This window comes from Strix uralensis, chromosome Z (assembly GCF_047716275.1).
Source record: "Strix uralensis isolate ZFMK-TIS-50842 chromosome Z, bStrUra1, whole genome shotgun sequence".
Lineage (NCBI taxonomy): Eukaryota > Metazoa > Chordata > Aves > Strigiformes > Strigidae > Strix > Strix uralensis.
Genome location: NC_134012.1, coordinates 29,372,277 through 29,390,748, shown reverse-complemented (window position 1 = coordinate 29,390,748; position 18,472 = coordinate 29,372,277). Strand labels below are relative to the sequence as shown.

General features: G+C 37.2%; 1 protein-coding gene across 6 annotated transcripts in view; it reads right to left on the bottom strand.

Annotated features, from left to right (window-relative positions):
• The window catches only part of SMARCA2 (SWI/SNF related BAF chromatin remodeling complex subunit ATPase 2), a 123,657-nt gene that overhangs the window by 61,626 nt on the left and 43,559 nt on the right, over positions 1 to 18,472 (bottom strand). For all 6 annotated transcript variants that reach the window (XM_074857128.1, XM_074857127.1, XM_074857129.1 and 3 more), the window contains 10 exons: positions 14,393 to 14,519; positions 12,971 to 13,144; positions 12,571 to 12,744; positions 8,425 to 8,595; positions 6,545 to 6,598; positions 4,948 to 5,078; positions 4,491 to 4,551; positions 2,875 to 2,975; positions 2,425 to 2,572; positions 679 to 842 (listed from right to left, as the gene is read on the bottom strand). In XM_074857128.1, coding sequence (XP_074713229.1) covers positions 679 to 842; positions 2,425 to 2,572; positions 2,875 to 2,975; positions 4,491 to 4,551; positions 4,948 to 5,078; positions 6,545 to 6,598; positions 8,425 to 8,595; positions 12,571 to 12,744; positions 12,971 to 13,144; positions 14,393 to 14,519 — 1,305 coding nt within the window. The remainder of the gene's footprint in view (positions 1 to 678; positions 843 to 2,424; positions 2,573 to 2,874; positions 2,976 to 4,490; positions 4,552 to 4,947; positions 5,079 to 6,544; positions 6,599 to 8,424; positions 8,596 to 12,570; positions 12,745 to 12,970; positions 13,145 to 14,392; positions 14,520 to 18,472) is intronic.

Sequence of the window (18,472 nt, the reverse complement as noted above, 5' to 3'; positions counted from 1 at the left end):
CTATGTAAGTTTTACAATGCCTAACAGTTTTTATTTAAAACACAGCACTGAAGATCACTGAACACCCCACCTCACCTCTGGAGAAAGAAAAATGCATTAAAAGAAATGTATAAAACAAGCAACACCTTGGAAAGCTAAGGAAAAGCAAAAGGGGCCACCACAGTAAACAATCGTAATCTGGACACCTGACCGAAGTGTGAGTATTACTCATCAAGGTTACATCCGGGGCTAGTTATACAGTACTTAAAAGATCATCCAACCTCGCTAAAGTAGGATGACTTGGTATCAGATGGGGTCCCAGTTGTTTAAAGAATTAAGCAACCTATTTTTAATATCACAGTTAAAATTTGAAGGAGGAACTGCAGGCACGTATCATGAAAGAAATACCATCCCCCTCTTGTGGCTTCTTAAGAGTGAATTACAGTGAATTCACTATCCAGTTTGCCAAGAGTGGGCAGTGAAACTAATGGAACCAAGTGCTTTATCAGCCTTTCGGTCATCCTTCCAATGTCAGACAATTATCTGGAAAGAAATGATCAAAGAAAACACTGAATACATGTTCAGTGTAATCCCACTGTGCACCTCATCTTTTCATTACATGAAAAACAGATGAGTATTTTGAATAAACCAATCTGCAATGCTTAGAATGATAATAGCAGAAAGAGATCCTTTACTTACGAAAGGGGAACAATGATGAGATAGGGGCCATTGAGTCTTTTGTGCTCCATCAGGTAAGTGATGAGTGCAATAGTCTGTATTGTCTTTCCTAGTCCCATTTCATCAGCTAAAATTCCATTCAGATTGTTATTATAGAGTGAAACCATCCATTCCAGTCCCTGGAGCTGAAATGAAGAATAATAGTTTCAGTTATTTAAAACCCACACAAGTAATTATTTGTCTACTTAGACATTGGATTTCCTTTAATAATACTATTAGCACGGGGATCCCTGGCTATCTTAACACCTTCCCACCCCAACAAAACAAAGCAAGATAAATTTCTGGTAACAGCTATATGGAAATCATTACTCCTGTTTAGCAGAGCCCGTAATATGAAGTCAGATTTCATACCTGGAAGATTTTTGTATGGCACACAAAGCAACACAGGCACTCACATGTAAGGTTGATAAATACTTAACATTACAAGAGTTTGTTCTTCACTTTCAGCGGTGCCAAATGGTAAACTTTCTGTGTATATTTCATGCTATTTGCCTGTGTTAATTAAAATCTTTCAAAACCAAGCCCATCAAATCTGTGCAAAACACGTAAGCCTCACACTTGCCAACTGCATCACTGTTATCTAAAGATCTTGTAGCACATGTCCATTTAGTGTCTGCTGTCCGTGCCTCCAAATGTCAGAGTAGGCCCCCTTAGTCCAATTATGCCTTGTGTATAAAATCCCAGAGCTGGAAGGAATCCAGAGTACTGTAGCCGAGAAATATCTACATAACAGAGTTTCACACTCCAAGGAATACTGCTAGAAAGTACTGACTCAGATTATTCCCTTGTCACACAGACTTCTGCCTATGTATGTATCACATTACTCATGCAAGTCCACTAACAAAGTAGCTTCAGAATTAAGAATAGGAAAAATATCTTTTCTATATCATTGAAATGTCTCCACTGACATATACCGATATGAAGGAAGAGACAATCTGACCAAACTTAGTAAGAAACATGGAAAAGCAGAAAAAAAGTTGAGAAGGAAAAAGCATGTAAAATCTAGAGGACGTGGAAATACAGCGAGCGTAGGGGACAGTCACAGTACAGTCTCCTTCAAAACATTCTTGCTAGAACCAATGTGAAGCCTCAATGCACCTGACATAAAGCTCCTTAGACAGTGTGACTTTTACCTCTGGTGCAATTACTATATAAACAGACACTAATTGCTAGGTACCACATTGAGCAGGTAAAGGACCTGTCAGAATACAGAAGTTCCTAGCTACTAAATCCACTGAATGTCAGTAAAGAGTATGAGACATCAACCTCCATAGTATTTTTCTTGTTTCCATATTTTGTCTATCACTGCTCTGAAATATTAGGATCATCATTAAAAAAATAAAATCCTAAACTTTTGAATATTGGAAGAAGAAAAATATTGTTAACCCAACACAAATGAAAATAATAAGCAGAACTGAAATTCCAGGTCAATGAGAAGGATAGCAAAACCAAATTATTATTGGTCTGCAGTGAAAAAAAAATTTACAGGTTTATGGAGAAAATTGGTTTTATTATTCAAGCAGTATGTATGAAATGTTGTCTGTGACTGGTAACTGTCATTGCTTTGTAAATATAATTCCCAAATTCTAACCTACTAGAGATCCTGTATTTCTTAACAAATTCTCAGTTTGCCACTTGAAAGACCACAATGAAATGTTGAACATAATTCTGAGTTTAAAATATTTTAATGTTTTAATGATTTCTCACCTGATAATGTTTTAGTGTGCCATTAATAAGAAGAGAAGATTGCTTTTCCACTCTTTCTGTGATTGCGTGAGCAACAGTGTAATAGGACTGAGACCCTCTAGCACTATATTGCATGCTATATTCATCATCCACATCTTGTTTGGCTGTCCTGGAAGGAATAGAAAGAACTAAAGTGAATACCCCAAAACAAATAGGTTTTTTGACCACAGCTCACATATGTATGTCTAAAGAAACACCACAAATCCCCAGTTGTGGTGAGTACAGCAAAGGGTGCAAGCTACTTTATAAACAGTACCCAATTAATACCAAATGATCATGTTCCTTCTCCTGCACATGTTCATGCCAGAAAAGCTACCACAACTCACTGTAATCTAGAGCAAGCTACTCCTGGGAAATGCCACTGTAAGAAATCACGATCTGTAACAAAAAACATCACCTAAAAATACTCACTCAATGATTTGCTTTGCATCTTTCTCAGAAACTTCCTCACTGTTAGGATCCAGGAGTATCTTCTCATCTGCTTCTAACCTGCTTGATTCTTCTTCATCATCCTACAGAACACAGAAAAAGAACAGGGGTGATGGGAAGTGTAACATCTTCCTAAGCTGTACTTTCTACTGGCTTTTACATACTGGTAGCTTTGATTGGTCAATGCTTCATGACAGAAACCTGAATCACAAAGTTCAACTTACACCTATTCTGCAACAGAATTGCACTGCAGCATAACAAGATAAATTTTGACATACGTTAACCAACAGAAAGTCATGATACTTTGAAATAAAAAGCATTTTCTCCTTTAATGATCTTACTTTTAAAGCCTCACTCTGTCTACTGTGTTATGGAGAGGATTCTAATACCATGTATATGTTTATATCATATTCCAGATATGTGATAATTTAATAAAGCTTAAACAACTGTCAAATTCTGTTTTAGGCTTCAAGCTTCTTAACTTTTTAAAACAGATCACATTTTTACTCTTCAAAATAACTTGTCTTCTGGCTACAGTTGCAACAGATAACCAACAACCTAAAATCTCACTAATGAAGCTGAACAAAATACTGCTCTGAGTTCTGCAAGAGTATTCTCCTAAGAATGACTTCCCCAACTCTGAACAACACCGCTGCTAAAGAGTCTGTGCTAAAAATGTGGGCACATGTCTTTAAACATTCCCCCTAGAATCTGACAGGTATCAGGTCCTCCCCTCCTATCTTAATACTGAGAGTCTTGTAGAATTACATTAGCAGTCATTAGTCCTACAAATGGACATCTCAACATCATACAGTCCCGTTGATTTCAGTGGTCATTTGGTATTGTAAAGATTGCTAGACTTAGGAGGCCTGAATTCTATACCTAGTTCTGCTGCTAGCCTGTTGATTGAACATGGTCCTTCTCTAGTCCTCAGTTTCCCCCTCCTTTAGAAAGTACTTGTCTCAAAAATGCTATGCAAGTATTGGTATTGATTATTCATAGTACCATAGTATGACCCTGCAGGGTTGGGATCTGTGTGTGTGTTAATTGTAAGATTCTTTTCAGAATGTTTGTAATAGTATTTAAATCACTATTAAAGTACTAAATCAAATAAGCCTACACTGAACAGTCTGAATCTAAATCCCTGATGTAATCCCTAACTTTTTAATAAACATGATATGTAAATAATAACTGTGGTATTCAGAATTGCCAATAAAACCTCCAATGCATAAACATTATTAAAGATGTTAACTTTATTCTGCACAAAGATACAATACAGCCTTTCCTGACATATATTTTAAAATAAGAACCTGCTTATATTCTCTGGTTCATCATTATTAATAGTCAGACTAAAATACTTACTTTTCCTAACCCCGATTACCAGTTAGCCATTTACTGCATGTATAAAGGCCAACTGCTACGAACTGCAAATAATTACAAAACCAGTTACTTTCCCTGTTTGTATTATCCTCAAAACACCTACACACCTGCTATCACTTTCTCTTCCCTTCCTTCTGAAAAAGAGGAAAATATCACATGGAATAAGTACTTGTTTTTTACTGTATTACTTGTCACAGTATTTTTTTAAAGACACATACCTCTTCCTCATACTCAGAGCCACTTTCATCTTCACTGTCTGACCTGGGAGCAACTTCATAGCTGTACAGAGATGATAGAAAGATTATGAATTACAGATAACAAGAGGACGGGTAAGGTTCAATACATCTACTACACATAATAAATTAAAAAGGAGGGGAGGGGAGGGGAGGGGAGGAGAGGCGAGGGGAGGCAAGGGGAGGCGAGGGGAGGCGAGGGAAGGCGAGGGGAGGCGAGGGAAGGCGAGGGGAGACGAGGGGAGGCGAGGGGAGGCGAGGGGAGGCGAGGGGAGGCAAGGGGAGGCGAGGGGAGGCGAGGGGAGGCGAGGGGAGGCGAGGGGAGGCGAGGGGAGGCGAGGGGAGGCGAGGGGAGGCGAGGGAAGGGAGAGGCAAGGCGAGGCAAGGAGAAAAATATCAATGTAAATAGAAAAAGCTGCCTACTTGTATGCTAACTACTCACCCAGGGTTCATTTCCAGCCAAGCATCCAGCTGACTTGCTTTTGGTGCTTCTGGTCCAAGAAGAACTTTGCCTGTTTCGGTATGAGTCACTTTAACTGGAAGGTCACTCATCTGACTGCTCTCATCTATGGGCTAAAAATTCAAGTGAAATTTTATACCATAAGGCAACTGAATTTCATGCTTCTCATACATAATAAAAAGAACTAATAGCACCTTCAAAATTCCAGATCTGAACAAGCAGTGAAGTTTTGTTATGAGAAGCCACACCTTTCCACATAGCTATCAAGCAAATACTGAGTCACAGTTTTTGTGTGTGTAACATATTCTGTGTGTGACATCCACAAATACATCACAGTATTCCAAATAAATTAACAAGAGCAGCATGGAATAGAATACACTGTTGACTGTCGAAACAAGTCACAAGGTATGTATGCTTGTAGGCATCTACTCCTGCTATTTATAGTGATGGACGTCTGTAACAAAAAAACATGCACTGACCTTATAACCTTTTCTCTTCTATGGAGAAACAATAATGTAACAATTTAGTTAACTTTTTAAGTAAAGAAGGCCTATTTTAAAGATTCACTGTCCTGATTTCTTCAGTTAAGCACCTGGAATAACAAAATCTTTTTCTTATTCTGGTCCTCCAACAAAACCAGAATAGCATAATTACTATTCCTGTTATTTCTTTCCCCTGTTTAATCACAGATTTTCTACTTTAAAAACTTTTTGCCTTCTACTACTGCTTCTACTGAAGAATCTTTCCTAATATATGTGTATGAAAAAGGAAAAATAATTCAGAACAATTATAAATACAGTGACTGACAGAGTATAACTTACCCCATTTCCATAAATACTGAAGTTATAGGAATGTTATATGCATTTTCCATGTGCAACCATAACTATATTAAAGGATTTTGGTATAACTCTAACTACATCAGCAACAATATCACTTGCAAGTATAAAAAAGACCAAAAGTAAAATAATCAATACATTCTAAAGTCATTATATAAAAATAAAATGGAACAGAAAAATGGCATTAACAGAATAGCTCTTAATGTGGCAGCATATGCTTTGCTACTGAATGAAAAATATTCAAAGAATGACATAGAAAAATTATTAATTTCCATTTGTTTCTGAGGAAGAAAGAACTTTCAGATGTTTTAAGCCATCATAACACTGTAGTCTGTCCTGTGTCTGAAAGGTGATTACATGCAATGTCCACAATATATTTTATGAAAATGAGAAACTAGAATATATTGTGTTTACAACCTCTTTTTAGAAAGTAAGTTACGTCTACACGTGGATTGCAAGAAAATCATTTACTTTTAAGCATATACCAAAGCTGAGAGGGATTCTTCAGCATACTCAGTGACCGATTCAATATATTTTTCTTCTCGTCTTCAACTTTCTGAAGAGAAACAGGCTAGCATAAATGTTGATCTAGATCAACATTTTAACTCCTGGTTATAAACAACAGCTCTTCTTAGAACATTTGTGGTCATGATTTTTTTTTTAAGTTGTAGCAATGGCACACAGAACAATCACTGGAAATTTAAAAAAATAACAACAAAAACCCCACACTGTATAATTCATACCTCTCCATCAGGACCAAGACCAGATGCCATTCCTTCTGCATTTTCTTCAGCCTTCTACAAAAATGAAGAAGTGAAAAATATCACAGTCAGATTACAAGTATAGAGAGAATACTTTATATGATCCAAGCGTTTGACCATGAATATGTTTCACTCTATTTCTGAATAGCCTGGGGTGCACATAATTTAAGGTGTGGGTGGATATAGACAGAGATACCACCACACATACAAACCATTTACTAGCATGAATAGGGTACCCATAACACCTCTAGTCACTGTAATAAATCTGCATCTAAGAAGTGGCTGGCCTACTGAATTTCTGGTCCAGACCTAGAGCTCAGTTGCTTGCGGACTGTGCTAATATAAATAAAATAGTAACTAATTTTCATGTGATTTACTATAACTATTCTCTAAAGTGGTTTAATCTCAGTTTTGGAGCTGTCACCATGCATCACAGATTGTATATTCGTGCAGGCACTTTTATTTTTTTTGGTCTGACAACTAACCAGAAGGGGTATTTTGGGAGCTGACAGATGAGCAAAAGCTTGGTGAAAAGAACTTAATTACAAACAAAAACCTGCAGATGATCAAGACAGAGCTGAGATTTTTTTTTCCTGCTAAATTTTCTTCAGGTTTTACGCTGGGATAATTTTTTATAAGCGCTGAATATTTATGGGGCATATTTCCTTTTTACTTCAGTGACATAAAATTAAGTCTTTATTACATGGCCAGAAGATATCCTGTCCCTCACAGATACTTCAGCTAAACTGACAAAGAAATAGAACCATACCAAAGATGTAGATTGTTGAAGGAATTAATATTTTTCATTAGAGCAGTACATTTACTCCACACACTATCTCATTAAGGATTATCTTCACTGTGAATTCTGTACATTACATTAGGTCTGTTCTCACTGGTAATACAGCTCAACAATGCCATTTAAGTTACATCTTAACTTTGTAGGCGGAGGATTGTTCCTATGTTAAGAACATACTCTCAACAAAAAGTACAGAGGTTTTGGAGGGGGACAGGAGAAAACATGGAGCATTTTTAGGCCATTAATCTCTAAAATCAGAATCTTTTCTATCACGGTATTTATTAGCGTATTTAGAGTGCTGCCTGTAAACCATATAAATATAATGTTTATATCTGTATGAGAAATTAGTAGCAAACCAGGCATGGAAATGGATTATAAAAATCCTCTTATCCATCCTCCAAGAGATAAAAAGTATTCAAAGATCACAAAAATGACAAATCACTATTTAATGATTATTTCACACACAGAATTATTTTTCTGAAAATAGCACTGTTCAGTTTCCACAAGTCTCTCTCACAGGGTAAAATATTTTATACAAAGAAAGGTGATTTTGAAAAGCTTCAATTAAATGTTCAGAATGCACAATAAACCTATCCAAGTTCTTTCTCTCTAGTTGTTTCCAATGGTCTTATAATATGGACTGAGCCAAGTGTAGAATGTGGAGGTCTAAAAAAGTAACTCTGTGTGAAACAGCTACACAAACCAGACTTTTCCCATCTTCTTCATACAATGTATTTCGGATCCACTGGATCCTTTTTTGGTACTTTAATCCTAATTTACATGTCTGGCCCAATTTTGCCTATAGAAAGTTTATCAGCAAATCAATGTTAACAGCCCACAATTTTCTACTCCTGCCTCCTTCTCACCTTCTTTGGAATTAATGATAGCAAATTTCTTACATATTTCAGTGAAGAGAGAGGCGTTCCCTCAGTGTTAAGAATTTGGCAGTGTACATGATTTTAGATACTCTGGTATGTGTATGACAATTAAGTATCACTACATTTCTCAACATTAAAATTGAATTTGAAGAAGAGATGGCCTAAAAATCTCAGCTGTAACGACTTGCCTTCTTTCTTCTCCTTCTCTTCTTCTTCTCTTTGGCTGCTTGTGCCTGTTTATGCTCCCATACCAGGTTAGTCAAGTTAGCCACATACTCATCTGTCTGCTGCAATAAGTAGGCCAGACGTCTATCTTTCTTTTGGTCAATCAGCTTACGGTAGCCTTCTTCATCTTCAGCCTAGCAATACAAAATAGACATCAGTCATGACAGAAATGCTTCCAGAGAAACACCAACCAACTCCTATGTCAATAATCATGTGTTAACTTAGTTAGGTCATTATGATCTGTGTAGGGGGACAACTAGATGGGTAAAGAACTGTTTGGATGATCAGGCCCAGAGGGTCATATATCCCTGCTAATAGGTCACAGAATCACAGATTCATAGAATCATTGAATGGTTTGGGTTGGAAGGGACCTTAAAGATCATCTAGTCCAACCTCCCTGCCATGGGCAGGGACACCTTCCACTAGACCAGGTTGCTCAAAGCCCCGTCCAACCTGGCCTTGAACACTTCCAGGGAGGGGGCATTCACTTCTCTGGGAAACCTGTTCCAGTGTCTCACCACCCTCACAGGAAAGAATTTCTGCCTTATATCTAATCTAAATCTACCCTCTTTCAGTTTAAAACTGTTACCTCTCATCCTATCACTACAATCCCTGATAAAGAGTCCCTCCCCATCTTTCCTGTAGCCCCCTTTAAGCACAGGAAGGCCGCTATAAGGTCTCCTCAGAGCTTTCCCTTCCCCAGACTAAACATCCCCAACTCTCTGAGCCTGTCCTCATAAGGGAGGTGCTCCAGTCCCCTGATCATCTTCATGGCCTCCTCTGGACTGCTCGAGCAGGTCCATGTCCTTCTTATGTTGGGGGCCCCAGAGCTGGACACAGTACTGCAGGTGGGGTCTCACAAGAACAGAGTAGAGGGGGAGAATCACCTCCCTCGACCTGCTGGCCACACTTCTCTTGATGCAGCCCAGGAAACGGTTGTCCTTCTGGGCTGCGAGTGCACGTTGCTGGCTCATGTCCAGCTTTCCATTCACCAATACCCCCAAGTCCTTCTCTGCAGGGCTGTGGAGGGTCATACGCTACCTGGAGATAGTAAGAAGAGGGATACTACAGGGGTCTATCCTGGGGCATGATGTGTTTAACATCTCTATCAGTGACCTAGAGGAAAGGATTGAGGTCACTACAGTCAAGTTTGCAGATAATGCCAAACTGGGGGATACCAGTCAATATGCTCAAGGGCTGGGTAGCAGCACTTCAGAAGGACTTGAACAGGCAGAGAAATTGTGCCATTTCTGACCTTAGAGGTTTTCAGGACATGCAAAAAGCCTTGAGCAACCTGCTTTGCACTTGATGTTGACAATGCTTGGGGAAGGTAGTTGGACTAGAGAGCTCCCTGTCAGCCTGAGTGACTCTGGGATTCAGGGACTCTATGATTCTACGTATCTCCTATTCTCATGGCCTAATGACTCAAAAATCTACAGCAGTTATGACAGGTAAGGGGGGGAAAAAAATCACATAACACCACATCAAACAAATTACAATGTCCTGAAACAGAGGCTTGGTGAGTCTCCTACAGAGATGATTTTTCAAAAACATGAAGTGCAGGTAGCCCATACCCAGAGGAAGAACATGGGAGCTGGATGCAAACTTCTATTTAGTCCTTTTTGCAGTATGAATACAAATCTTTCTCTTTTAGGTGTTAGAAGAAAATTTTCTTGTGGGCAGATTATCTATCATCTTTCTACTCTTGTGTATTTCATCTTTGATACAGGTCACTATCTGAGACAGGATTCACAGACAAGCCATATCTCTGAGTCATTCTGGTAACTTCTGCATCCTTATGGCACTGCATAAGTGTGTTGTTAGGGGTAAGACATACCAGGAAATATTATTTTCATGTGCTGTGAAGATACAATGCAGCATTTGAGCATGTCAGAAAAATACAAGGAAAGCAACAGAGATGCCTTTGTCAATTTTGGCTAAAATAGGAAATACAAGAAGTATACAATGCCTTACAAAAACCAAACACAAGTAAGAAATATTTTTAAGATGATTAAAAGACAACAATCTGGGAGATACAAAAAATCTATTGCCTTTCTGAAGAGACACCAGAACCACATATAGTTGGCAAGAACAGCTGTATTGTTCAAATTGAGCTTGTAAAATTCAGTTGTAATGTTCAAGTTATCACAACTACAACAGTCAAAACCTAAGTTTTTAGAATTTTTTATTATTACTGAATATACAGTCCTTGTAATCTAGCTAAGGTACCTACTTTATACATTCAAGCTTGCCTTGACAGTATCTTTTTTAAATCATACCAATGCCTATTCCTGCATGTGATATATACTAGTATTAATGAGCTGTTTCACAATCACCATTTCTAATCGTAGTCAATGAAAGACAATCTGTGGAATGAATTCAACATTCCTGAAAAGATATGTGAAGAGTTTTAGACACAGCACATTTTTCTAGACCACACCAAGCATCTGAGAGAAGATGATGGCTGTAAAAACCCCTAGTGCCTATCTGCAAATTCAAAATTTATCACAACTGGACTAAAACTAAATAGACAAAATAACCCCACTAACATAACACATAGTTTGCTTTCGCATAAGGATTAAATTGAGTAGTAGGGACAGACTTATGAGTGCAAAGCCCCAGACTGAAAATGCCTATAAAGTGCTGTATCTATGGTAAGAGCTTAACCACAGCCTTGGTGAAGGAGCCTCAGGAGAAAGCACTGATATTCTGGAAGCATTAGTATCCTGTGCAATTTCCGCACATTCAAATCTACTTTGTATTTTTCAGTGGTGGACATTTTTTTATTTATCATACTACATGTTAGACTGACATAAGCTCAACATTATGATGTACAAAAATATTTCTAAAATATCAAGCTTACTTTTTTTTTTAATCAGTTCTTTTTTCTTTAATAATTAAAATTTTTAAAAGGTTGGTTAGACAGACTGCTGGCAATTGTTTCTAACTATAAAACAGCTTTATAATGCTGATTACTATGTTATTTTAAGAAATGCTCTAGGGCCTAAACATTTGTTATTCTTTTATGCAAGTCCTTCATTTACATTTTACACATACTTTTATTTCTAAGTTTTTATCATTTTTATATTTAATTATTTCTACATTTTGGTTTGTGATTTTTAAAACCAAACTATTCAGTCCTTAGTTATGATGGGAACAGAATCTGGACAGGGACTAAAGTTCTATGTTACCTCTGCACCCGTATTAGATACTTACTGTTTTTCACCAGCATGTTTCAAAGTAAGTATGTCAACTCCCATTCAATTCTATGTTGGTAAAGTGTTAATAAGGTGTTAAAAAAGAGCTAACCAATGACTTGAAAAAATGTCTTTTTCCAACCCCAGTTGCTAACATACATGTACATATTGATCTGTCTACACTTTAAATTCCTTTAAATTATTTTAACTCCTGAAATGCAGGCAGCCCACTAACTGGTTCCACAACATCCTGAAAAGACAGTTATACACAAACCCATTTTACTCTTTCCTAAGAATGCTACAACTATGTTGTGCAGGTGCAAGGAAGGGAAAACTATGAAATAGCAAAAAGGAGTATGGTGCTGGAGCATTAATTGGTAGAACTGACTGCTATTACTTCTCAAGATACATGGATTACTGCTATTGATTATGTATTTTCACATATGAAATCAGCTTTATGTAAAAGTTACAGAGTAATGCCATGAACAAGTTAATTATATGGAATCTTCAAAACTATAAACCTAGAAATGAAACAGAGTCCAGTATTTATATAATGGACCAATACTCCTGCAATTATGTAACAGTGTTAGCACATGAAGTTAATGAGATTAAGTCATGTTATACAGAAGTGGCTGTGCTAAGTTTTCATGCTGGTAGAAAACACAATTATTCTTATCAAAAACCTTAAAAAAAGAAGTAGCTATAGGTTAAAATAAACAGTGTCACATTCACTACCATCATTAGAAACACACACAATCAAATTACAGCAGTTTTAGATTTATACGTTTTGCATTAGAGGCTTTACTCTGCAAAGGAAATACATGGGTGTGGCTGAGATTGTATGTGAAATATTAAAAGGATATAGTATGTAATTTTAGCTAAAATAAACATATTCCTTCCTCTACTCCTTACCATTAGTCTCCTCATTCTCTCTTTTTCAATTCTCTCAGTTTCCTTTTTCTGCTCACGTTCAGTGTTGGCATGCCAAGTTGCCACCGCTTTAGAAAGTTTCTGTATTTTCCCAGCGACTGACCGGTGGTATTCTTTAAAATCTTTAGCGTGCTGCAATATGCTATTCAGGTATTCCTAGAAAGAAAAACAAGTTAGTGCAGAGACCTGGACAAAGCACAGGATTTGAAATCAGGAATACAGAAGTTCTAATCTTAAAGATTTCCAATTGCTTACCACATGATTTGGATTTTTTTACATCTTAGAAACTCCGAAGGTAAATAAAATATGTAATAGAGAAGACCCGCACAGCAAAGCAAGGTGCATTTCTGTCATGGGGCAAACAGCTAGTAAGTTAAAATACCTGATGCTTCTGTCTACGCTTTCTCTCCTGTTCTATCTTCTGCTGTTTCTCAAGTTTTTCTGTCATACGGGCCTCCCTCAAAGTCTGGCGCTTGCTTCGTTTGTAGGCTTTGGAGTTCAGTGCTGTCTCCAGTGTTGTGTCACGACGCATGCATGCTACTACCTCTTGTCTTAGCTACCAGATGGAAAAAAGAAACACTTAAAAAAATAATTTTTAATACATCATGGAGGAACAACTTTAAACACTGGTATGGCAGAGTAAAACAGTAACAGTCCAGAAGATGTCCCAGTCTCCTCTTTCCTTTCCATTATAGTTCTGAAAAGATCCAGCATCTCTACAGTTGCAGCAGCTATGTCTGTCTCCCTAAACAATTCTTAAGTCTCCACAGGATGATCAAAAGTGTTAAATCACTCCTAATCATTTCTTCCTTCTTTATAAGATGCTGCAAATGACTGTCCTGCTGCAATGAAAGGAGCTAGCCAAGATGTTACACCATTGAAGTAAAACATTAACAAACGACATACGTAACATACTTTGTAGAGCTGGACTTGAACATTGCTGACAACTTGTTTCATTGCCAGCTGCACAGGAGACAGCAGGGAGAGGTAAATCTTAAGGGCTTGGAACAGTACTGCCGGCAGTACAGCAGGGAGAGCCTGCTGCTTTTTATCTGACCTCTGACAAAACTTCATTACAAAGGAATGCCAAGGGTAGAGAGAAGGAAGACTTGGACATCATGGTACAATTACTGTCAAGGCTTCTGTCAGGAAGTATTTTTGCTTGACCTGCCAAATCACATCTTTGTTCTTCCAAACTAGCTGAAAAAGCCAATGGCAAGAGGCCCATAAGAGTTTGGCAGTGTGATTCCCTTTCTGAAATTGATTTGCTGATACATGCACTCAACATCCAACTTGTATCTTAGGTATGATCTTGTTACACTTAGTTTTCAAAGTCTGTGCGCCATAGTGGAAATCCTGAAAACAGATCACAGAAAAATACTACACACAACACCAACATACAACTCTTCATGAAACAAGGGGACCCATGACAAATATGAAGTATGTCCAGAAAGAGGTGTCTATTGGGATTTGTGTTGAAAATCAGCTTGCAGCCTGTCCAGCTGTTGTTCTGTCTTTGTGCCAATGCTATATTCGTTATGAAAGACGCAGTTCTACGGTTACACTTTAGACTGGAAGATAAAGCAAGAAGTGAAAAGAACACTTGCACATTTTTATTAACAAAACAAAATAAAATCTAAGTTAAATATTTCTGTGACTTGCTTACTGGTAAAGTTTGCTCTTATGCAAAATCTCCTGCTCAGGATCAGTGCTGCTGCAAAATCTCTTGCCATTTTACTCTTTGCCAGATGAACACATTTGGCTGTGACCTCTACGAGAATTTTTCTGAAGCAAAAGGCATTACCTGGCGCTGGAAATTCAGTAACCTAAGTGCCTTCAACTCCACTGTAGCTTTGGTTCGCAGATCAGGGGGCAGAGAACCAGGCAAGTTCTCCAGTTCCTGGATTCTGTGAGCAATTCGAGCCTGAAGCCTAAGTAAACAGAAAACTGAATAAGACACAAGGAGAAATCTGTATGTGGTTATCAAAATTATACTGTAAATAAGGCAATTTATCTCAGGCATTTATTTGTTTTTTACCAATTGTTTCTGAACTAACAGGCTTTTGCAGAAATTACATTAGGTATCGTTTTCCACTTTGAAAATAACTTGTCAAATAATGAAAATATGTCCCTTGTTTTAATTTAGACTAAAAGTATATGCATGAAAAGAAACTTGGGAATTTTATTTTACTCCTACTATACAGGACTCTGTTTTCAAGCTTCTTTGATGGGTATTGGTTTATGAAGTGTAGTCAGTGATGACACAGACAGAACTTTCCTTAATATCTGAAATTCTGCTTGCTTATTTTATTGACAAATGAAAAGTTCTTTAGTAAAGTATTCACACTTAACATAGCTGTTATACCGTAAATCAGATTCTATTTCATTCTTTCTTTACAAGCTCCTTTTGCATTAATTTGCAAATTCAAGAGATAGAGAAAAAGAGAATAACGGACAAGCCAGACAGAACTTGTTTTTTTCTATTTTTTTACACTGAAAACCAAGATCACAGAGCTAACAGTTACATAGCTTTTGTGGTTTTACTTGCAAGTACTTCTCTGAACTGCAGATTTTGCCTAGGCACTAAAACAGCAGACCCCAAAATTTTAAGTTATCCAAACATTGCATCTAAGTTCAATTGAATCAGTGCCCGCCGTTTCCACATCCTTTAGGAAAAAATAAAACAACCAACAGCAGACCCCAACCAAAACCAAACACACACGCACATATAAAAAAACCCCAAAGAGTCCTCTCTCTCACAGAATCAAAAACCTTAAGGCCCAGGAACAGGAAGGGATGTCATCTCCCTATACTGCACAGGACTCGTAAAATTTCCCTTTTCTTTACTTTCACAAAGGAGAAACATCAGATCGTGTTAGGAAAAGGTGTCTGCTGCTGTTTTCCTGCAATGAGGACTTTGGAACTGCCGTGGAGGGAGAATGAAAACCCTTTCTATAGGGCTTCTTTGCATACAGTGGTCATTTTTCCCCCGCTCTTTTGCCCCCTCATCACTCCACAGTATTAGTAGAGTGATATAAACTCCCATACACTCAACATGTCAGCCTCACAGCTGGAAAGCAGATCACACATCAGGCAAAATGGCTGCATCTGATATACAGAGTCAGAACAAATCAAAATAGTAGCATCTCACAGTAACTGCATGCGTCATGACTTATGTATAATCTGAAAAGCAACTGGAATCACTTGTACAGTTGCAGACAACATCTATTCTGTAATAGTGCTCCTTCCTAAAACTCCTATACTTCCTAAAACTATGCATTTTTATATCACCAAAAGACTTCTGAAGTTCCCAGAACAACAAAAGGTAATGCTGCATTACTGCAGAAGACTAACTTAGTGTCCTCAAGACAGCAAAAAATTGAAGCAGAATTAGGTTAGTTAAGTTTTTCATACAGAATGAAAAGTCAATCAAGAAGGGTTACTTCCTAGTAAGAGGAAGTTCTATTAAAAGCTACAGATGTTTGTCCAGGTCCAGAGAAGTTTATGATTCCAGCAGGAAAATTATTCATTCAGAACATGACATTGGCATATTTTGTTCTTTTAAGTGTACATACTGCACTAAAAAAGTCCACATTTTGCACAACTTCACCCATCACTGGGCATTTCAGTTATTGCAAAGAGATTTTAGTGCACCTAACAATGCAAAATCTTGAGAATTAAGCAGTTTTCTTGGAGATATATACTATTGTTCATCCATACAAAAAGCAGCCATAATGTGCAAAAAAGATACTGTTACTAAATCACTGATGGGTGCTCTGCCTGTTGCTTATTCACACATGCATGTAATCATGCATCACAACTATAATTTATTTCCCTGTTTCTCTCTCCAAATAGTTGCAATGCTTCTCCTGAAACTATCACCTACACAACACTTATAGCCAAATTCCAGTTTCACTGAGTTTAATGAAACTTTAGGGGAGCAGTCACAACCTTTGCAAACTTCTCTTTTGAGCTGTGAACTTAGTAAGGCAGCTGAATATTGAACATATTTTCTTTTTTTTTCCTCTTTTGTTAGTGCTGAGTGTTCCTTCTTGTACTATACAAGAGGATGAGCACAAAAAGCTAATCTAGGTCCTTCCCGACATAGCTTATAGTTTTAGATAAATGGATGAGTCACTTCACAAACAAACATGAAATTAAATGTTCACTTAGTTCTGCCAGAATTGGCTTGCTACTTTAAGTCCAGGTATAAAATAGGTGAAAGTGCCTGCTGACATAAAAAATGACACAGTAAGAATTCAAGCAATAGCCAAAGCTGGGGTGGGGTTCATATTTCTGTCATCTAAATTATTAATAAAAATCCAAATATACAACTTCCTTGAGATATTACTAAACATAATGCAAGCTTATAGAGTGTGCTTATTATGTCCCATCATGACACTAAGCAGTCCACTCCCATATAAGAGACTCTTCACACTGCTAATAATTTTCTTTGTTTTTCTCACCTTGGGTTTATAAAAAGGCTGATCAGAAATAAATGCACATAAAATTTTATCATTAAATTATAAGGCAGATTAGTATTTGCAGGATAACTTTTCCTCCAATTTTTTTTCCTTCATATGTTGAAATAACTGCAAAAACAGAGGTCTGCACTGAGCTACAAACAATGACACTTCTACGCTTTTGTGATTACCCTCCTTTTATAATCCAGCTGGAGGGAAGGAATGGGAAAAAAAAAATAAATCAGTGTTTCTAACTCAGTACAGATTCTACTTCAGAAAACTCTCATTGAAACTCAGTTCTAGTCTCTATTAAAATAAAAAGTCTAAATACTAATGAAAATCTACAGCACACATATGAAAGAATAATGAAAAATGGCAGCCAGATGGGTTACATGTTATAAAACAAAAAAAGGAACATATTTTGAATTTTAATTTCTCACTTTCCTAGAAGTACTAATTAAATTGTCTAGGGTACTAACAGTAGTAGTAATAGTATTTTCTTGAGTAGTCAGTAGGATTTTGAAAAAAAATTGCATGACAGACATCTGAAATCAAGTGAATGTAACAACTACTTGAGGTGTTTCTCACCACAGACACCTTCTAGTCTTTAAAGAGAATGACTGCAGTTTGTTGGACTACTGTTGTCTTCATAGAAAAATACTGATAGGTATTAGGTAAGCAGAATCCAAAGAAAAAAGTTTCCTAGATGCTTTTCACAAGCACCTGAAGGATATAATCTCACCATTTCATGGATACATTTAATAAATCTTTGCAGTCCAGCAATTTATCTTCATGCATGCTGAAAGTGGCTAGTGTATCTACACAGATCTCTTTGCAAAGTGATGCACACGTCTTCCTCATTAACTGGAGTCAACAGCAGAGGTTACACTTGCACATTCAACCCTGCCTGGCATGGATGCCATGCAGTAAAACGTGAAGATATGTAAGAAGAGACTTTGAAGATAACAGAATGAAACAATGGACAATCTACAGGACACCAGCAAGTGTATTTTTCTCTATTAGCAATGAGAAGGTGGAAAAAAGTCCTTCCACATAACAGAACAACTTTGTATTACACACATTATTAGCTTTAAGAAATCTATTCAGTGAGATCAAAAAGCAGCACTTTATTTTGAGGAAAGTGTTAAGGAGAGTTTTGTAAACACACGGTATGAATTTTACATTTTGTCCAGACTTCAAAGAACACAAGTTTAACAGCACTCCACATATGAGAAAACTTCTTATCAATATAAGAAGTTTAAATATCTAAATTTCTTTTTATCCACCCTTAGTCACATAGAGATTAACAACAATTATCATATAATCTCATCTCAAATCAACATACACTGCAAATAGCTTCTCGGCACAACCATGTGACTTTGACAGCAACATTAACTCTTCATTTTCTTTTTTTTTAATAT